Raw genomic sequence first — 21,852 nt, 5'->3', positions numbered from 1 at the left:
CCTACTTTCTTTTAATATCTCAACAGGACAATGCTATTGTATCAAAGCATCTGGATATGAATCAATGAAAATTGAACAGGACCATGACTGAACGCACAAAATGTTCTATAGGGGGCCAAAAATGATCCAAGGGTGTCTCCGGAAATAACCTGTCCCGTTTTTACAAAGGGCACGCATTCCATTGGTACACCGAATCTTTTCAACTCTTGAACAGCTGTTGAGGTAACTGGGTAATCATATTTGGATGACGCAGGAATAAATGCCGGCTTCAACTGGAGGATAAAACGAGTGATCACAGATTCGTGAACCGATTCGCATTTCTTTTTTTCACTGAAGTTTGTTACTCAAAGTTATCAACATGGGGAAGTTGGTCATATTATCGCTTTTTATAGCAGCCTTTGCAATTTTTTTGGGAGAAAGAATTATCAATCTGAGGTTTGTATTGGTCCTCTCTTCTTAGCAAATTGGTTAACATGCAAATCGTTAGATAGGTACATTAAACTTGTTTGTGATTTCATGCACCTAGCTACTAAACGATTTACGTTCTGCTGAGTTTGTGTCACTTGAGTTATACGCTAGGTTGGTTACGTCTGCTAATACCGTCGTTTGTTGACTGCAAAGACTAGTCAGAGCACGTCTTCTTGCAAGCAGTGTGCAATGCTTTCGTGCACATTGGACATAGCATTGCTATGGGGTTCCGCAGTTTTAACGCATGGGTATTATCAATCTTTAATCGTGTTGCAGAAAAAGATGTCTCGCTTCCAGAGATCTAATCCCAAAACACCTCCAAAACTGTCGTCCAATCAAAAGCCTTGGTAAGAAATGCACAAAGCCACAGACTATGCGGTTAATGGGTGGAATGAGATCAGAATAATTGAAAGCTTCTTTTGCGATTAAAATGAAAAATCGTGACTGCACTGCGAGACATGAACGCAAATATAATGTATCAATAGAACACCTTAAGTCTACCCATACACCTCTTGTGAACTGTAATTCAGCAATGACTTGTCTTATAGAGTATGGATCAGAGGACATCACAATACTTCCAAATGGACTTGCCATCATTAGCACTGTGAGTTTCAGAGTTTTAATCTTTGGAATATTTTGGTTGTACCATAGATGTTAGTATTTGTATTACTTACCAGTAAGTCTAGCTAAGTGTCTTTTCTAACATTGAACTTTTATTGAATTACCAGGGACTGAAGTTTCCTGGAATGCCATCTTACTCAGATGGCCCTGGGAAGATATACACTCTTGATCTGCAGGACTCTCGGATCAAACCAGTGGAGCTGCGTATGGACAGAGGCTTCGATTTCGACTCCTTCAACCCACATGGAATCAGCACGTACACAGACAATGGTAGAAACAAAATGTGATTGGAACGTATTCTTTATTAGAATTTCTTTCAAATCTAGAGTTTTGTGTAAACCCAATTTCTCGTTCACTTTTCAGATGACACGGTATACATATTTGTTGTCAACCACCCTCAGCATAAAAGCCAAGTGGAGATCTTCCGGTTCGTTGAAGAGGAGAACTCCATTGTGCATGTGAAAACCATCAAGCATGACCTTCTCCACAGGTAGGTAGGCAGGTACCACCAACACCCCCCCCCCACACACACACACGTCACAGGTATTGACTAACCAGTTTGACCACAAAATTACAACATTTACATGAAATCTTTTCTGTTCTTTCAGCGTAAATGACATTATTGCTGTGGGGGTGGAGAGCTTCTATGCCACCAATGACCGCTATTTTACGGATTCCAATTTGAAACAGCTGGAGCCTTTGCTTGACCAGCCCTGGTGTAATGTGGTTTACTACAGTCCTGACCAGGTCACTGTGGTGGCAGATGGATATTACTCAGCCAATGGCATCAACATTTCACCAGACAAAAAGTAGGTCCACTGTATTTCACGAGCTAGGCTCTGTGGAATATAATAACATTTAAGGTTTGTGATGTTGTTAATGTGAAACACCTTTTTTCTTGCAGACACATTTATGTTGTAGATCTAATGGACCACAATGTGCATGTTTTGGAAAAACTGGAAAGCAATGCTTTGGTCCCTGTCAAGGTAAATGTAGGAAAAACAGAAACTGTAGTCATTGCATGATGAAATGAACAGTTGGAAATCAGCTGAAGAATCGCATCTCTGGACACCATGTAAAGACTTGTAATCATGTTATGCCACTAGACTGTAGCTGTTGGCTCTCTTTGCGACAATGTGGAGGTTGACCCAGAAACTGGTGATCTGTGGTTGGGCTGCCACCCCAACGCCTGGAGGTTCTTTCTGAACGATCCAGAAAACCCTCCTGGATCAGAGGTTGGTGCACAGACCGGTCACCTACAACTGCAGCATGTTTTTGACATCACATTACCTTAATGTTGTATTGAAAAATTTTGCACAGGTGATAAGAATCCAGAGCATTCACTCTGAGAAGCCAATAGTGACCCAAGTTTACGTTGACGATGGACATGTGATCATGGGATCCTCTGTAGCTGCCCCCTATGGAGGGAAGCTTCTCATCGGGACGGTCTACCACAAAGCACTCTGCTGTGACCTGGATTAACCCGTAGAAGTAGCCAGAAGACTCAACAGAGAAGAGATGCATCTAACAGGACTATGTTTAGAACAACAACTGAAATGCCTCCTTTTATTCCACTGCCCTTCTCTCAAAGCCTTATATGGGGAAATAACTGGTACTGATGCAATGTCTATGACCCAACAGTATACTAAGTGCCTTTTAGAGTTCTCATGCACAGTGATAACAATTTTGAACGTAGTTTTTTAAATTGGTTATAGGAATGCTTATGGAACCTGAATGTGAAACTAATTTTCTGCTCAACGTGAAACTGATAATAGATAATAAATTAATAAATCCTTGCTGTGTTACCTTCAGTCCAGTCATTTTAAAAGCAGTAATGTGGTGTTTGGTGAAACAGCGCCTACTTTGGCTTAGCACCCATGAACTTTTAAATAGAAGCCACGCCTCCTGTTTACCTCGTGTAATCTTTGACCAGGGGTTGCTTGGAAGTCTTCACAGCTATGAATCGGCTTTTGGTGGCAGTTTGTGTTGCTGCTTTTGCAGTAATAATTGGACAACGTATTTTTAAACTGATGTAAGTTACGTTTCACATGTTTACATGTCACACGTTATCACCTTTTACTTCAGAATTATATTATGTTGGTTTCCTTTTCAGGGAAATGAGCCTTTACTCAAGAGAAATTCCACAAAAATACCTTCCCAATTGTCAACTGTTGAAGCATATTGGTATGTACATGTAGAATGAATGTTGAAAACGGTTCACTTTTGTAACGGAAATGAGTAAGACTACTGATGTCATGTTCAGATGGTATGTAATATTCATAATAAATTGAGAAATTAGGGTGTGTAGTTATGAGTTGCAAAATATGCAGTCTAAAGTCCAAGCAATTAAGATAGTAATGTATGCCACATATCAACAGGTAACATCATATTTGGCTTCAGACAGCCTACAAATCTGCAAGGTTTTTAGTGTATACTTGGTAATGTGGAATCTGCTCTCATTGTATAGACTATGGTTCAGAAGACCTCAGTATTCTCAGAGATGGACTGGCTATCATAAGCACAGTAAGTCATTCCTATGGATCTGCCTGTGATGAAACAAAAGTTCTGTACATCTTCAGTCAATTCTCAAAATTTAAAAACAGCACTGGAACTCAGCAGGGTTGATGCAAAGTGTTTTATTGGTTCTCAGGTAACAAAGATTCCCAATAGAACGTGAGCGTGATCCCGGGATCAGACTGAAGTTTTCTCTGGACAATTTAACTTATATAGTCTTCTCCCCATTGTATGTTAATATGGTACGATATTTGTTGGTTTCGTAGACATTAGGTAATCTTACAAAGCGGATCCCTTGTCTCAGGGGATTCAAAACAGGTACTTTCCTACATAGACATTTCTTCCAATTAGGCTCTTTCTGACCTTGAACAGCCAGCTGCATTAGGCTTCTGGGCGAAAGGCCACAAATATGTCTCATAAGTCATAGCTGTGCGTCCTGGTCCTTTATGAAAGCATACACATGCTCCTCTCCCCCACTCATCCTTTAATTATTTAAACCTTATATTTTGGGCTTCATGTCTCCTACCATTGTTTAGCGATAACAATAATCAGTCAACAGCTTTGCATCTGGTTTCCAATAATATAGCATGTACTAGAAAAGTGATTACAAGTTTCATTAAATCCATAATCATTACCCATCTTCATAATTACAACAGTATGATGTTTTTTCCACAACACCTGGGTGAAAGCTAGTAGTAAATAATGTTAATTGTCAATGTTTTCACAAGCACACATCTTTAACCCTTGTGTTCTCTTCGGGTCATTCTGACCCATCAGTCATTGTGACCCACCGTCGTATTGCGAGAACTTTACCGCATACAAAAACAAAGTGAAGCATTTTCTTTTAACTGTCGGACTGTCTCAGACCCCCCACATTGCGAAAGTTAAAAGAAAATTCTATTTATTTGTTTTTGTATTGGGTAAAATTGGGTAAACACAACGATGGTTCATTGTGAATCTTTGGGTCATGTGACCCGAAGGCAACACAAGGGTTAAACATTAATTAGTTGTAGCATGGTGATTTTCCAGTTTTACATTTGTGCGAAATCCACTGCTGCAGTTGCCTCACGTGTCCAATCCTTTCCACCCAGGGTCTGAACTATCCTGGTTTGCCACAATCGGAAGGGCCAGGAAAGATCTACACCCTGGACTTGCTAGATCCCAGACTGACCCCTGTGGAACTGCAAATCAAAGGAGATCTAGACCGCGACTCCTTCAACCCCCACGGCATCAGCATCTTCACTGATGAAACCGGTAACACACGTACAATAGTTACAATAAAGATATTGGTGATTTTGAATCGAAGACAACCAAACTCAAAGGGGAGAACTCAGGACAGCAATTCTGTAGATTACAAATTGGAGGTTGCCCTAAATCTCCACATTCCTGATCAGATTATATTGGAGTCTGTAGGGTTTTGGGTTCATAGAATTCCTTGGTCATTGCACAAAGTAATACGAAATTGAGTAGCAATCCTAATGTAGCATGAACACATATGGTCATGTAGAAGTATGTACTATATTATGCACACCAAACCAGAACCTGTGGGAAATCATTATCGGTACTCTCTAATTTCTCCAAATCACTTATATTAAACTCCAGTTTCCATGTATCATGGAATAAATGTGCTGAATTCAGAGCTGCACCTCTTCCAGACACCAGGGAAAAGCACAGCGAGCAGACCTTTAAGTGTCAACGTTTTGTTTTTACAGATAAATCTCTGTCCCTGTTTGTCGTCAATCACCCTAATCAGCTGATTGGTGACAGCCAGGTAGATATCTTTCGGTTTGTTGAGGAAGAAAATGCAATTGTGCACCTGAAAACGATTAGGCATGAACTTCTTCATAGGTACGTCTAATCTCTTATGGCCCATAATCCAGAGGTGTTTTGTTTTTGTTTGACTAAATACTTTGTTTCCCCCTAATTTTTCCTCTCTGTCAGTGTAAATGACATAGTTGCTGTGGGACCAGAGAGCTTCTATGCTACAAATGATCACTCTTTTCCCAATGAACTGTTACACATGCTGACTGTTGTCCTCGGCCTTCCTTGGTGTAATGTCATTTATTACAGTCCTCAAGAAGTGAAAGTAGTTGGGGATGGCTTTCTGTCTGCAAATGGCATCAACATTTCACCAGATAAGAGGTCACTTTTTGTTTTGATAACATTTTATTAGATGTAACATTTGTTTCATTTTTTCAAAATGTATTGAGCTCATTCCCAATAGTGTGCAAAAACAAAATGTATATGCTTATTTGTTGCAGGTATCTATATGTTTCAGATATTTTGGACCATGACGTTGAGGTTTTTGAGAGGCGCAGAGGGGAAGACTTGGTTTATGTAAAGGTAATTTATTAGATTAGGGATTATATTATTACAGCCCTAGATTAAAAACAGTTTCATTGGAGATCTTAATTGAATTTTTCTCTTGCTTTAGGACTCGGCTTAATCCATGTCTGTGAAATTGGGCCAATGATTATTCTCCATTAAAGAGCTGTATTTCACTCACTTTTTCTGATGTCTTTTACAGTCTGTAGCTGTGGGGTCCCTCTGTGACAACATTGAGGTGGATTATGACACGGGTGATTTATGGCTGGGCTGTCACCCGAATGGAGCAAAGCTAAAAAATACAGTGGACCTTGAAGATCCACCTGGATCTGAGGTCAGTGTATGTTTCTACTCTGACCTGGTGCGAATAATCGTTGAACATGGGTTTATTAGAATGACCAATGTGAGGTTACATTAACCCTTGTGTTATCTTCGGGTCATTCTGACCTATCAGTCATTGTGACCCACCGTCACAATGACTGTCTCAGACCCCCCACATTGCGAAGGTTAAAAGAAAATAATTGTAATTTGTTTTTGTATTGGGTAAACACAACGATGGTTCGTTATGAACCTTTGGGTCATGTGACCCGAAGGCAGCACAAGGGTTAAGCACAAATGTTGAGGCCAACAGGTTATAAAGTAGATGCTGGTTTCCTGTCCGACTGTGCTATAATAAAATCAAGTTTAGACAGGGACAGACAAAGAAAGCGTGAGAGAAGGAAATACGTCATAGTCAAGGCGTCTGAGGGGACAAAGAAAATGTAAATCTGGAGGGACCTCTTGGTAGAACAAGCAGCAGTCGTAAAAGAAAAGAACAATGGTCTGCCTTCCCTTTTATACCCAACCGTAAACTTCTGAGATTCAAACTTAAATTGCTGAGAGAAAGAATGTCCCTTCAGAGCACCTTTTTAGATTTGCACTTAACAATCCAAATGACAATGCACACAATGTAGTGTGAAAAACCTTTTAAAACTTATCTACGGAAAGAAAATAAAAAAATCACAAAGATGCAGTGCCCTTCAATGATAGATTATTTAAGTATTGGCCCTCATGAATCAGAAGGATGTATCAATACAGCTCTTTCCAAACATTGGAGAGAAGTTCTCACAACTACACTACCATCAGACATTTTTCTGCATCTGCATATAAGCTCAATACATTTTTCCCACTTTGCAGGCATCAATATTCCTTCCACATGCATTACTGTATATCAGGTTATTTATTTGGTTTTGTTCATGTTTCCTGCAGGTCATTCGGATTCAGAATATTCTCTCGGAGAAGCCGATAGTGACCCAAGTTTACGCTGACGATGGACATGTGATCATGGGATCCTCTGTAGCTGCCCCCTATGGAGGGAAGCTTCTCATCGGGACGGTCTACCACAAAGCACTCTGCTGTGACCTGAAGTAGTGTCCCTTTGAATTCAAACTTGATGAAGCAGTTTGACAAACATGTAATGTTGACATAATTGCTATAACGCTGAGACGAATGGACATATTAAAAAGACATACCATAGTATTTTATTGTTTGGAAACATTACATTTGTTCTAACAAAGCATTGATTTCATACAGTAAGAGATGACTAATGTAGGATAAAACTAACAGTTTGAGAACAGTGTATATGAAAATGTAAACAATGTAGTGCACTTATACTTTTAGAATCCTCCAATTGTGTCATAACAATTTAAAGAGAAAATAAGCTTGGAGAGCTATAAGAAAACAGCCAACTCAATAGGAGGCTCGTTGTTTCTTTGCAACGGTGCCGAATACCCGTCAGGTATGTGCTTATCGAGGTAGCAAAGCTGCTGTTTTTTTTGTAGGAAAAAATTTGACGCACAAAATCTGAAACGGAAACTGTCCTGCGTCATTCAAGATCATAACCAGCGTCACCCGTTCTCGTCATTGTCCTCTCTCCCATCCCCCGTCACTACCTTGGATATGGTAAACCTGGTAGAGCCACCACTAGGGTGCCGGACGCTCTCTTCTGTGCTGGTGCTGGAGGTGTGTCGAGAGTTGGCAGGACAGGGGGTCTCGTTCGGGTCGTCTACACAGCCACCCTCTTCCCCTGTGGTGACCTTATCCGGAAGTTTCTCCTCGGGCACCGGATCTCTGTAGTCCTCCTGAGGAAGCAAAGGCTCCTCCTCCTGCTCCATCGCGAAGGAATTTCTGAGGTACTCCGGGGGCCGGACGAACACGGGTTCACCGATGCTGAAGCGGCGTCTCTGCCGAGGGGAGTGTTCCAGGGTGCAGATCTCCAGGAGGTCACTGCAGCTCTTGGAGCGCCCCACCACCTCCTCGGGAATCACCTTCCTCCTGGCCACGACGCCAATCTTCTTGATAACCGTGCTGTAGTCCTCCGCTTCCCTCTCAGACAGGAAGTTGAAGATGTCGATGGCCATGGGCCGTTGTAGGGGGGCGACTTGTTTGTCCTTTTCGGGGTGGTGCCGTTGGTCCGGAGGGAGCCGGTGTCTCTGCCTCCTCTTCTTAAAGACCTTGTGGACCTCCACTACCATATGGACGTTCCAGCTAAAGAACAGAGAGAGCCAGGCTAGACCCATGTACATCCATAACTCCACACCCACCCGGTATAGCCTGGGGTAGTCAATGCTTGGATTGACACCTGGTTGAGGAAGAGGGACATGCATCATATTTTAATAATGTCATCATTATTAGGATTTGTCCGTCACAAGAAATCCTATTGGAATTGTTGGTTTTATTATTATAATTATTCTAGTAGCTCTCAAGTGCCCAATAACTCAAAATATCATGCTTGAAATTTGTTTGAATTTGGCACATTGATACTACAGGCTATGAGAAAGTAACTACCACACCACCAATGGCCCACATGAGCCCACAGGCGACGTGATTTTCCCTTCGCCCCATAAGTCCAAAATGCCTGACAATTGGTATACCTGCCTTATTTTTCAAGGGGAACAAAAAAGCCTCAAGAACCCATAATGGCCACCATCTTGTATATTTCTGTACAATGAAAATGTTTCCAAACTCAACTAAATGCTAGTGGAATCTGCTCATTCCACTCTTCCTTCCTTTACATTATGTGTGCGCTCCAAACTCTCACTGACATAATTGACACACTTGAGCGAGCTTTAGGCCACACACTCAGATCCAAGGCTTTCTGGCAAGAATGGGCTGACTCTGTTAAGAAAACATTCTGTGGCTAGTTTAGCCACAGTTAATGCTACTGCTAACAGAAAGCATTCTTCTCCAGAACCATGAAGTTTCATCAACCAAACACAGCTTGGTAATTTTAACTCCTGCTTTGGCCCACAAACTAAAGATTAGGCTTACACTTATAAGAAAGCATGGGCCCGATATGGGCATAGGTGGCGCTAGACCATGCCACAAAGTTGTCCTTTTCAAAATAAATATCTGAAACTTGGTATTGCATGTTTTATTGCTCATGGGAAACAATAAAGTCTGAAGAACTCAATGTCCAATTGATGTATTTTTCTGTACAAGGATCATTTGTGAAAAACTATGAATGAACGTAAAATTGCCGATTAATCTCAGTGGGATCTGTGGGATACATTTCTCGACCATGTTAATTTTTCAAATGGTCCGCAATCTTGAGAAGGAATCCGTCATTGCTGCTTGCAGCTATATTTTATCCTATATTTGGTCTGTTTTTAATGTATCAAGATGGACACATACCGTAAATAGCCCTCAAGGAACACAAAAAGTTAAGTGCATTCAGTCACATCATATTTGGGTATATTACGTTTGAATTTGACCATTTTTTATTACAATCTATAAAATCGCATACCTGCTACGTAGTCCCCAAAGCCGACAGTGGTGAGGGTGATAAAGGAGAAGTACAGCCCCTCCAGGTAGGTCCAGCCCTCAAAGTTCCTGAAGACCAGTGGGGGGAGCACCAGATGAAACAGAAGTCCCCAGAGAAGGAAAACCATTGTGCATGTAATCTGAACCATTTTCTGTAAAAGATGAATGAAAGAAATCTGAAACAACAATACAACATCTGAATAATGTTAACGCTTTAATTAAGATTTAAACAAATATACCGGTAATTCATACCAGGGGAAATGAAAAACCTTACAATGTACTTATTCACAGGCATTCTGATTCCCCTCAAAATACAATTCCTGGCCTTCTTACCACGCCCTGGCCTTTACGGATCAGAACCTGGCTCAGGCGCTTGGCTCGGTTTCCAAAGAAGGAGCCCAGCTCACTGATCCAGGTGAGACACAGAGGGATCCCAAAGAGGCCATACAGGATGCAGAACACACGGCCACCATCCGTCTTGGGAGCCACATTTCCATAACCTGCAACCAGAAATGTGACGACAAACTTCATCCCTGCCTTGACGGTCACTTAATACAAAACACTCATAGCGTCAGTATGGGAAATCATTGTAATTTATTTTACACACACATATATCCATTTATCAAATGTTTGAGTGGATAAAATGATTCCCGAATGCAGACTCCCTACAATTTCGTCACGAGAAGACCAATTTCGACAACACCAGTTCATGGAAATTGCCCACCTATGGTTGTGATGATGGTGGCAGCAAAGATGACAGAGTTGCCCCAGTCCCAGTTCTTGTAGTCCTTTTCCCCAGTGATGGTCACACCTTGTCCAGCAGCTTGGGACACAACCTATATAGAAGAGTTTGGATGAGTTGGGTTTTCCTTTTAGTTACTTTATTGTTGTGATCTCACACCGGGTTTAAAGAAAACACACACCATTTTAATATATACATCTACAGCCTCCCTTTAGTGCTCTGAGAGTGTACACACCCCAAAAACACTCAAACTATGACTGCCTGGGCATGTGGCAAACTGTCTCACTTCCTGTTAGTTGTGTTCTATTAAACTGACCTGACATGTTTAACTTGTAAGACTAAGATTTAGCTCTTAATTTTAATTAGAATTTCAAGTCGGTTTAGAATTCATTTTCAAAGGGCCAATACCTTGCTTGAACCGATTCAACTTTTTTTTTTTACCATTCCATACTGTGACCAACCAAACTGGTTTTGGGAGGACACAGCATGCCCTTACTTGTATTTTTAGAGAAGTAAATGCTTAATGGATACTCAATTGATGTTCAGTATGTTAATACTTCTACTGTTATATCTTTTCACCCACATTTCATACACCCTGATCAACCCAAAGAAGGAACCTTATCCTCAGGGTTCTCCGGGAAGTCTTGGAATTTTTTTAATGAGAACAACCATAACAGGAAACTGTTGTTTAGTGATACTGCAAGGCCGTATTCAATTTCCAGTGTCGGTCGAACACATTGTCAAATAGGCAACGATGAAACTATCACAACAAAACATAGATGATGTGGAATGGACGTTTACCCCAAAAATTTCGTCCAAGTCTTCTTTTCGTAAGCACCGATATTTGTTAAGAATTCTGTCCTTCTCGTTCTTATATTCCAACGTGGCGAATTCCCAATTCGGTTGCTCCAGTATTTGAAACAGCGCTGCTCCAATCGATAGGTAAAAAATGATACAAGACGTGAGAAAAGGTCCTTTATCATCAGCCATAGCAACAACTACAATCAAACCATCTGTTTCACACTAGAATTCACACCAGTCCGACGAGTTCTCTCAAGACAGCACAGTTCGTCAACTCTACGGAACACAAAGCTTGCGTGCCAACGCCAACATTCGAACCTTTTCCTTCCTGGTCCTGTGGGATCAATCTGCAGTCAGAAGTGATGGTTGTAATGTCTGAATGGAGATGCTTGGGTTACATTTAATAGGGTACACATTTTAACTCTTGAGGTGAGGTACCCAACTCAACTCAAAACAATTTAAGGACACTCAAAGGATAGGCAACACGTCAGGTAACTTTTTATAGGTAACGCCATATCGGTCTCAAAACGTTTTTAACGTTCAAATTAAGTCTCTTTAAATAGCTCATACAATTTGAACTATAGATTTATACAGTAAATACGTATTTATTTATATGTATGTATATAGTTAAAATTGCATCACTTGATGAATTTAAATATATGTATAAACTATATATTATATTTACTTATTTACTTTATAGCCTATTATATTCTTCACTTTCATGAACCTTAAAGTAAGTTTCATTCCTTTGCTGCTCCCATTGAATGACATGCTGCTCAGATGAATGAACATGTCACTTTGTCCCCAGGGAATTCACAGAAATTGAGGTCCTTTGATGCTGACACAAGTACTCTTGTGTTTTTTGTGCTTTAATGTGTGCAGTGTCTGTGTGTTGCTGTTTGCATGTAAATGTGTGTTGGTGTTTGCATGTGTGTGTAAATGTGTGTTAGTGTATGTGTGTTAGTGTAGCGACGGTTGCTTTTATCTGTGTGTGTGACTGTGTGTGTTTGGGCTGGCCAGCTGTGTAAAGATAATCTACACATTGGGTGTATCTTTTCTGCTAAACATGATAGTGGGAAAGAGGTTGTCTCATTCAACTGGGTGTCAACTGTGATGTGTTAGGCCTATGCTCCTGGGCAAATAGCTCCATGATTGCATGCTAATGTGTAGACTCACTGGTAAAACCTTTAAGACACAAGACAATGTGTCCTGAAAAAGAGGGGTTGGTATGTGGAAAATTGGTCCCAATAATAGATTTATTTGGGGTTCAGGTCACATGTATAGTGCTGTTAAGTTGTCCTTGCTGTTTATTTTTGGATGCTTGGAAACAAGCCACTTGGTTTTAAGTAATTCTACAGACAGATGCTCTGACATCATCAGCTGTTCATGTTCCCTCCAGCTGTGAGCTCAGCCAGGCCAGAGCAATGCTGTTACTCATAAGAGACAGCATTGAGGAGGGACATTGCCCATGGCCTTTCATGCAATTTCGTTTGAGATACTTTTTATGGGCTATTATTATAATACCAGTGCAAGCAGTCTAAAATATGAAGAATCAGCATTTTCCGTTAAGATTCGGGTTAATGTTCCAATAGTGGGGGATACCAAAACAGATGCCAGCGAGTTTAGACTGGCACGAAGACCATCAGAACAAAGCTTTCTTTGACGACACATTCCAAACATGTGATTCATACACCTGCTATCAAAGAACTCAGGTAAACATTAACCCAGTAACGAGGAAGACAGAAAACACGTTGGTGTATTCAAGTATTCCTGCCTTGCTGTTATTCTCCCGCTCTATAGTTTCCCCTGGAAGCATGCAGGCATAATACTTCTCTGAGCTTTCGGAGGAGAATTGGTTTTTGAGCACCTAGTCGCAGGGGCATCCACCCTTTGCTGCGCTGAAGTGCTTCGTCATTGCGATACAAGCGTCACTGGAAACCTCAGATCAATACGCTTTAACTTGTGTCAGGAACCACCGGAGTTATGCCGTTTGATACTTGTACAGGACACAAATCTCAGGTAACATTGATTGCTTTTACATTTGTCAATTATTTCCTATCTTTGCTGCAACAGTCGTGTTATTTATTTCCTTCAGTTACAGTTCGTTCGAAGTTCAACGTGCGCTGTGCTCCCATTTATTATGTCAAACTGCAACAGGGACATTCGTATGTCGGTCGCTGTCATTACAAAAAAAACGAAATTGGTAAACTGTACGGCGTAGACATTTCTGTCAAGGCGATTTTTATTGTAAATGAAATTGTTGGGTGGATGTTGGACATTTCACAGTCGAACGCTCACTGTTTATTGAACCTGTCTTTATGGCACTTTTCAGGTAGACTATACGTCATTCTTATTGAACACGACTTTTGTCGCTAAGATACTACATTCAAGTATGTGCAAATGTACAGGTGTTTTTCGAGCCCTCCGATCCTTCTCACGAGCGTTGCTACTCGTGACCTATGGAAAACATCACCTTAACTTTGGATTTTAGTAATATATGTGATTTTGTTGTATGTGAGTGAGTGTGACTGCTGATCGTGTATTAGCCTGGCCTTGCACTAAACAGTGCTGTGCTACTGTTCCCAGTCACCATCTGTTATGGCCTCTCGCATTACTTCTGGCTCATGACTAACTGCACAAATCATTTCAACAAAGGATTAACAATTTAATGGTGATATTATTGACCAAGTTCATATTTGACCTGATTAAATATCTGACTTTCTCTCCTCCCTGCATCTGGTTGGTGTGCCTCATCATGGCTGGGATGGCCTTTTCAATCTGTGATGCCTTCCTGTGTGGACATTTGGTGAGTATGCCATGTTGCTACGTCTGAGCTAACAGAATACAGTATTTGTTGTGCTGCTCATGTAATGTGAAGTTCTTCTGTATAGCAGTGGAGATTCCAAGCATAGCTGTCTATCCTGAGTGGGTGTGCTTTTTTTGTTTTTCCTCTGAATGTTATGCATATTAATGAAAAGACTCAAGGGAGATACTGGATGTCAGCATTCTCCAGAGTCAAAGTTGAATGACTCTCTCTGCTCTGCCCTCCAGATCTCAGACATTCAGTTCTGTCCTGAATGTTTTCAGGTTCGCTTGGTATCTGGGGGCATGCACCTGCTATAGTGTCTAGTAGGCAAAGCCCTGCTCTTACTCACAACATGCCGTTCACATAGAGAGTCTAGCCTAGTCTGTTATCCCATGTGACTGTTTCCCAGACTAGGAGGGACCTATAACACCAGTTGTTTGGGTTATAGCCAAGGAGATTTAAAGCTCACGGACAGCACGAGGGAAAGACCAGGAATGAGAAGAAACATGAGTCTTTACATGATTTTACATTCGAAGACAGCATGCTATTTTATTTACTACTTTGTACAACTGCTGTGTGATGGGTTGTGGTTTTCTGGCGCGCCCCCACTGGTAAACTCGCACTGCCAAAACAAGGAGGAGTGGCACGTCTATCGGAGGCCTCGTGACGGAAAATGACCTTTATCTCTCCTAAACACTCGCTATCCCAGTGCGCACTGCTGCAACGAGGCGGGGTTCCCTTCTTGCTCTTCCTCTCCTCTCCCTCTCCACCCCTCTCTCTTGCACTACCCCTCTCTTTCCTTATTCTTTTTCTGTCTGTCTTTCTTTCTTTCTTTTTCTCTTTTCTTTCTGTCTCATACTGTTTCTTTCTCTCCATATCAAAGCAAACCTATTTGAAGATTTAAGTTATGCTACATAGTATTTCTGACAGCTCATTATCACAGTCACAGTTATTTCACAGTCACCAGAAGACCACCCTGCTTGTAATCCTGGATTATACCTCATGTATAACGAAAATGCTCCATTTGACCACCAGGTGGCGGTACACACTCAAAGATTCCACACGCTGATTACGTACCCTCCGATTCGGGATTGACATGGGACAAGAGCAGAAATAGATGTGCAGCCTACATTGTGGATATAAAAGGGTTAGAACACGATTCCTTCCTCTTTGTGAAGAGGGCCGTCTCAATTCAGTCCCAGACTTTCTATTCGTGCTAATTACCAGCATAGTCACAGTCAAGAATAACACTGCAATTCGACCTGCCGTCGTGTAGCAGCGGTGTGCACTTTCTATTTCTTGGCTCATCCTCATTGCAACAGAGAGGATTTAGAGAAGGGAGCAAGGAGATAAGATGTTAGGAATAATGGAGACATCTTACATACAACCAGAGTGTCTTTGGATGGAAGGACCCAAACTTGGGAGTGAGAGGGTAGGTCCCACCTAGCTGTCTGCCGGAAGAATGGAAGAAACATAGACCATTCCTGGTTCATAAATACTTTAAACCATAATGGTGTGCTATGAATATTAATGCAGCCCCAACATCTATCCTGCCAGTGCTTTTTAGAGCTTAGACCCTCAGCACAAATAAAGCCCTCCACCACCCCCCCCCACCCTCCCTAAAACTTGCCCGCGGTCATACGCAGCGGTGTTGCGTTCATACTGCATGTTCATGGCTGCACATGTTGTTTTACATAAGACGTGCAGTTGCAGGCAGAACGAGGCGTGATACTGTACATCTGCCCAGATACAACACGGAGTAGAGCACGAGCAAGAAAAAGGCACAGGATTCAGGTGGAGGGAGGAAGGGAGGGAGGGGTGGGGAAGTGGGGGGGTTATATAATCAGCGACAGAGCCAGGGAGGGATAAAGACGGGAAAAACAAACACACTCCATGTGTTCATCTGGAGTGCAGTGGTGGTTTGCGTATGTGTATCTGCCGGAGAGAGAGAGAGAGAGTGAAAGAGTGAAAGAGGAGGCACACCTAGCATGTCAGTCGTGCGAGCGGGTTGACTTGTCTTGAAGTGAGCGGGCGTTCCGTCTGTTGTGCCGTCTGAGTTCGGGGTCTGAGTCTGTCGCTGTCTCTTGGGGACCTTGTGTATGTTAGTGGTGTGGCTCCTCCCTCACAGAGGTCTAGCTCAACACCTGCTCCCTGCATCAGGGACTGGGAGACCAGGCAAGGGAGGGGTTCCTAGGCAACTGGAGTATGGAGGGAGGGTTCTGGGTGGTTCCGACCACTCCCCTTCTCCATCAGGGGGACAACAAAAAGCTCCCAGCCACCTAGTTCACACATTCCATCTGCGTGTTTGACCGTGCCCCTTGTTACCTTGTGTATTGAGGGAACAGTTTAGCAAAGCTCTGTTTCCAGAGGTTTTAGGGTTAAATTATCATTCCAAATTTGTATTTATTTATTCTGAAACGGCATAAGGAAACCTTTGGAAGGGCACTGGTCATTGTGTAGCTTCTGTTCGATTTTCAACTTTGATGCGGTCTTGCCCGTGAACTTGGTCACGAGACAAAGGTGATGGTAAGGAGCTCCCCGTGTTTCTTGGAAAATAATGAACCCCAAGCCCGCCCCCCCAGCCCCCTACCCCGGCTTCTCCATGAGCCGTATGGCACTAATGGGGTCAGGCAGATGGGCGGGGACCGTGCCGTCCCCCCTAAAGACAGCTTGGTAGTGGTGTGTGTGTTTGTGGTGGGGTTGAGGAGAATAAAAATGAGCGCTGTGACACCTCCTTGGGTGAGACCATTGTACTCTCCAATGGGACCCTTGTGTGGAATGGCTGGACCTGATAGCTATTCCAATGTGTCAATCAGTATCTCCCATGCACCCGAGTGAGGAGTTAAGGGACGTGCCTATCTCTGGCTGTGTGTAGGAAAGCACTAGGGCGTTGTCTAAAAGGGGTTATGGGGCCATTTGCACCCCCGTTGCTTCCCTACTGTTTTTGGAACGTACTCTCTGGTAGCAGCAGCATGAGACCCATGGGCGCCGCATGCTGCAGATTTGAAGTGTAATGGATTGGGCCAGAAATTAAATTATTTTGGGATGATTAATTGAGGCAGTAGGGAGGATGTAGAGGCTAGATTTACAGCGTCTCTGTGGGAACGGGAAATCGATGGAAGTCGAAAGGAAATAACTGGTCGATTACAAACCATAATTTGAAAGTTGATTTGTATCAGCCTTCGTGCTTGTTTGACAGCCCAGCCCAGTTGCAAAGTTGCCGCATATTTCCACTTTATCCGTGAGCCATCATTCTCGGCCACCCATTCGAGAAAGGTAATTGTGAGATAATTGTGGCATGCTTTCCACATCGTTTCAGTGAGTAATACATGGCCATGTACCAATCAGAACATTTTATGTAGAACTGGATCAGGAGGCTACTCCGTTCCTCAATGCACATTGAATGTCTTCTCCGACTTTTCCGATTGGCTTAGAGGGCTTAACCGATCCGTGTAATTGGTGCATGCGGCCAACTAACTCGTCCGCTCTCTGAATGACTCCACCCCTTTACGAGCATCGAACACCTAAAGAACAACAAAGCAAAGCATGTGTCGATCTGCAACATTGTTTCTCCATTGAATGTACGGAATAATAGATTGAGTTGGATATTGGGATTCATAATTCTCCATTGATGATAATTGTGATATAGGTAAGCACAATTAAGAATGTATTTTGTCTTGTTGAAGTTGATGTTTATTTGTTTTAAACATTCGGCGCCATTTTTTTATACATTGAGTGGTCCATTATTTAATTCCTAGGGGCAGACTAGACCGCACGAAACGATCAAATCCAACCGTCAATAAATCTGTGTTTTGGACTCATTTTCCTGCAGGAACATAAGACCGCGTGTTGTATTTGATGTAATGTGCTGTTTTCTATGTTGCGTGTTTTGTTTTTTTTTGCCACCACCAAAATGTTTCTTCAAGACAATGAAGAATATATATTAAAAAAACACTGTGTGGTCGAGCGCTGCATGTATTAGCGAGTCTCACTTTGAAAACATGTGCGCGACTTATTTACGGAAAAGAATGAATGGGGGATAAGGATGAGCTGCGCACGCTAGGGCATTTAAATTGGCTGATAGCACTTCAGCAGAGCACTCGTGTCCTGTGATATCCTAGGGGTGACCGTTTGTAAGCCACTTTCGATGGGAAGTAGATTTGACCAGGAATTTCTGAATATACTAACCAGATACAATTTCTTCTTCAGGAGTGGAATTGGAACTTTGATAATTGTACTTGCCAACACTTGCCAAGTCCTTTCCCAGAAAGGATCCCATGACTAATGATCAGTGGCCATTGCGCGACTCGGAATAATCAGCTTTTTATAACCCCTCGAGGTGAAGTCTCATTTCTCTTCTGGAGATTTAGCTCTAGATTCTTTTTAATATACTGAACGTGTTTCTATTACATAGGATATATGTAGCCTTATGATTGAACAAAAATAAAATAAAAGGCTTTGGTGTTAGTAATGGAGATGAGATTTAGTTGTGAAAAAGAGCCTGATGCATGATCCTGCTTAACCAAGCTCCTCCAGGTGTGCGTGAGCACGTTAGCCTGCTCCCATTCAGCAGCAGACCTCTGCTGTATCTCACCTGACCTCTACTCAGAGTCTTTTGTTTCTCTAAACTAAGTGGACTCACCACCCCAGCTCTCTATGAGCGAGTGCAAATGTCTTTTTCGAAGAAGTGCACCGCATTTTTCCCTAAAAGCTACCGGACCACTTTTATTTGCTCTTTTTCCATTCCTTCCAGTTGACTTGACTTGCGCTCGAGCTCCGATAGGAGGGGATATGTTAAGAACAAATACATCTTTACTGTAGGGTGGCCTGGGTGTGTGCTTCCCCCTCACACCCTGGTAGGGGGCTCATCCACTTAGCTGGGAGTCCATTGATACTGGCAGTGGATATATATAGGAAGATAATCTTTTATGAAGGGCTGAAAACATGACGTGGAAGGGAGGGAGGGAGCGAGCGAGGGAGCGCATTAGAGAGTGGAGAGGGAGAGTTTCTGAGATGACGAGATATCACCTCGATGTAAACGGGAGAGGGGCTCAACCCCAGAGCACGTGACTGGTGAGGGGTCCTGGGTGTGGCCTATCCATCAGGAAGAGCCCACCGGGACTTTCCTCCACCAATGAGCTGCCGGGGTGATGTTGGAGGATGTTGTTGGCGCGGTCGTACGAGGGCGAGGTCGACGAGGGCCCTGGAGCTGGTGTTAATCCTCTTTTGGGAGTTATGCTGCATTAGCGTACTCACTACGTTGTTGTGTTGTGTTGACAAGTGCAAATAGGAAATGCCGTCCTCTTAAAGGAAGTTAATTGCTCATTCCTGTGGGGAGGGAGAGCAGGGTGCATTGATCTGCTGTAAGAGTCTTTAATGGTTCATAAAGCTGCAGGCACAGCTTTATGGAAACAACACTTCAGGACAGATTTCAAATGGAAGTGTTTCATCTGAACCGAGAAACAGCAAGTGCAGCTGTGCGCAGTGCATGTTTTGGTTCTGCGTCAGGTTCATGATATCGAGTGACAAAAATGGATCCTATCCAATGTTTTCCGATTTTCTCATCCACATTACTGTACGCCAGTAGACAGAAAAGACCAGATTTAAAATGGAACTTTCTCTCTGAACAGGACCTTATGAAATAGGAAATGCAACTGTGTGCGGTACATGTTTTGTTCTGTCAGGTTCATGATATCGAGTTACAAAAATGGATAATTACCAATGTTATCAGATACTCTGATCCACATTAACGTACGCCAGTAGACAGAAAAAGCCGTACGATCAATTGGCTTTGGCTGAGGTTCTGGTGGAAATTGATTTAGGACTGCTCTCAAGGCAACCACAGTCAATCAATCAGCGTACTCCATTCCCATCCCTTGACAGTTCAGGTTACAACACCAGAACTGCCATCTGCCCATATTGATTAGCTTGAAACCTGGTCTTGGATAATTGAGGCTTTCACTGATGACAAGGACACTTGTCTGTGGCTGTGTGTTTATGTGAGCTGTACACAAAGGCAATATAAGCTCCTTGCACATTTCTAAGTGGCAGTTTTCATTCATTTTCACAGACGCTCCGTGGTGCATACGGGCGGTTCGGTTCTCTGCGGTGCTAGAGAAGCAGAGGATTTCCCGCCTTAACGGGAGCCCTCTAGTCGAGGGCACTCGCGCTTGGAGCCACACTCCCAGTCGTGCTCTGCGCGGCACAGCGAACCGAGCGAGCTGTGGGGCGAGGGCTGTGGAGGAGGGCTTATGACTCATAACTGTTTGCGAAGACGCGTGTGGTTGTGCCTCGGTCTCCGGCCCCGAGAGACGTGAGCGACCACGTGGTCAGCGGACTGACATTCTGGCGCTCAGCATGTTTCTGTTGACGAGGCCAAGTAGGTGTGACTTGGAATAAAGCATGAATCAGCACAGCTGATCGCCATGCTGCGGCTCCCAGCTTCCCTCGCACACACACACAGAGAGACAGAGAGAGAGAGAGAGAGAGAGGAGGAGAAAAGAGAGAGAGAGATAATCTCGCAAGAGACCTAATTAATGGGAAACTCTTTTCTAAATCCCGAACTTGCTCTCAGCGCCCGGGAAGCACCTGTTTCATCTACAATTTCCTAAAAGGTGAAACCGTGTCGAGGTATGTGCGCGTGATCGGCCCCGTACATGTTTTGGGACACTCGTACGGCTTTTGTGTGTGTGTGTGTGTGTGTGTGTGTGCGCGCGCGACTGAACAGAAATAGACGTCATCTAGTTTGTGTAAAGGCAATTAATGAGTCCACAGCATCTTGCAACGCATGGCTATTTATAGCTCCCCCCATGCAAGCTCTATCTTCCTCTGCCCAACCATCGCAACACACATGCTGACATGCACTGGCATGCCGTTACAACGACCTACCTCAGGGAACGCACACACATTATCAAGTAGGCTGACGTATAAGCAGACTGGCATGGGCCCCGACAAGCCCAGATAAGTAAACACTTCTGAGGTCCGCTTCCTGTGTGCCTTTGGTGTCGTTTTTCTCCCCGTCTCGATCTCTTGCGCGGAGGAGCATCTGGCCTGCACCTGATCCAGCAGCTCCAGGGAGCGTGCTGTTTTCTGGAAGGGCGTCGCGCAGCAGTCGATCACCGCTAACGAGATGGTCCCCCACGAGGAGGTGTCGCTACGGTCCAGGGGGTGCTTTAGTAGCGCATAGCGAGAAGCGTATCGGGGTGGCTTGTTTAGTTTTTCTGTGACGTCTCTACTTTCGGGGGACTCTTGACTTGGCTACAACAGGGAAGCTGCTTCCCGGTGTGTTTACAGGCGACACTTGTTTATCTTTTCCCTCTCCATCTTTCCCATTTGGATGGTGGGGGGGGGGGGGGGGGGGAGCCGTCAGTCGGCTCGCCGTCTTAATCAGTCACGGTGGCGGGTCAGCGCTGCTCAGCTGGTCCGAGCTGGAGATGTTAGACCGCCAGCACAAAATGGAGGAGGCAGCAGACACAAGCTCAGCTGGTCCATTAGCGGGCTCGTCTGTTTCCTGACAGTCAGCGTTGAGATGACGGTGCATTAAAAGACCCAGAGGAGCCCCAGAGCACTGAGGCGTACTTTGTGTGTGTGTGTGTGCAGACACACAAGTGTGTGTGTGTGTGTGTGTGGGGGGGGCGCGTGCACGTGTGTGGTGACCCATGGAACTGGTCTATGGGGGTGGCGGGGGGAGGGGGGGAGGCGGAGTTGGGTGGGGGGATGGGTGCACAGGATTAGTTATAGTGTTCAGCACAGTTATTGGTCACTGGATATAAAC

The 21,852-nt window shown here is 43.5% G+C and overlaps 4 protein-coding genes across 13 annotated transcripts in view; 3 read left to right on the top strand and 1 right to left on the bottom strand.

The window, feature by feature from the left end:
* Positions 1-249: 249 nt before the first annotated feature.
* Positions 250-2,883, top strand: LOC136943961 (serum paraoxonase/arylesterase 2-like). Its single transcript, XM_067237459.1, has 9 exons — positions 250-435; positions 745-815; positions 1,017-1,072; positions 1,197-1,359; positions 1,453-1,579; positions 1,698-1,898; positions 1,994-2,075; positions 2,196-2,324; positions 2,410-2,883. Exons 1-9 carry the CDS (start codon positions 359-361, stop codon positions 2,569-2,571), a joined length of 1,068 nt encoding a protein of 355 aa, XP_067093560.1. The 5' UTR covers positions 250-358; the 3' UTR covers positions 2,572-2,883.
* Positions 2,884-2,956: 73 nt separating this feature from the next.
* Positions 2,957-10,081, top strand: LOC136943959 (serum paraoxonase/arylesterase 2-like). 3 transcript variants are annotated; one of them, XM_067237458.1, is made up of 9 exons: positions 2,957-3,121; positions 3,203-3,273; positions 3,557-3,612; positions 4,695-4,857; positions 5,316-5,451; positions 5,545-5,745; positions 5,865-5,946; positions 6,131-6,262; positions 10,021-10,081. In XM_067237458.1, the coding sequence occupies exons 1-9, from the start codon at positions 3,048-3,050 to the stop codon at positions 10,027-10,029; spliced, it is 924 nt and encodes a 307-aa protein (XP_067093559.1). In that variant the 5' UTR covers positions 2,957-3,047; the 3' UTR covers positions 10,030-10,081. The 3 variants fall into 3 exon arrangements, with proteins under 3 accessions (XP_067093559.1, XP_067093558.1, XP_067093557.1); XM_067237457.1 differs by lacking the exon at positions 10,021-10,081 and adding an exon at positions 7,177-7,459 and having other exon boundaries at positions 5,674-5,745; XM_067237456.1 differs by lacking the exon at positions 10,021-10,081 and adding an exon at positions 7,177-7,459.
* Positions 7,654-11,540, bottom strand: LOC136943958 (potassium channel subfamily K member 5-like). The gene is made up of 5 exons (XM_067237455.1): positions 11,273-11,540; positions 10,454-10,565; positions 10,063-10,229; positions 9,713-9,881; positions 7,654-8,548 (listed from the first exon to the last, which is right to left on the bottom strand). The coding sequence occupies exons 1-5, from the start codon at positions 11,459-11,461 to the stop codon at positions 7,815-7,817; spliced, it is 1,371 nt and encodes a 456-aa protein (XP_067093556.1). The 5' UTR covers positions 11,462-11,540; the 3' UTR covers positions 7,654-7,814.
* Positions 11,541-13,378: 1,838 nt separating this feature from the next.
* LOC136943955 (protein 4.1-like) overlaps positions 13,379-21,852 on the top strand; it is a 33,496-nt gene continuing 25,022 nt past the window's right edge. For 7 of the 8 annotated variants that reach the window (XM_067237446.1, XM_067237447.1, XM_067237451.1 and 4 more), the window contains exon 1: positions 13,379-14,078. The gene's annotated coding sequence lies outside the window, so the exon portion shown is untranslated. Of the gene's footprint in view, positions 14,079-17,635; positions 17,728-21,852 lie in introns of those variants that run through there. The other variant, XM_067237445.1, reaches the window with a different exon arrangement.

The sequence above is a fragment of the Osmerus mordax genome, chromosome 6 (assembly GCF_038355195.1).
Source record: "Osmerus mordax isolate fOsmMor3 chromosome 6, fOsmMor3.pri, whole genome shotgun sequence".
In the NCBI taxonomy this organism is placed as follows: domain Eukaryota; kingdom Metazoa; phylum Chordata; class Actinopteri; order Osmeriformes; family Osmeridae; genus Osmerus; species Osmerus mordax.
The sequence above is the reverse complement of the archived record's forward strand: the minus strand, read 5'-3'. Positions and strand labels throughout refer to the sequence as shown.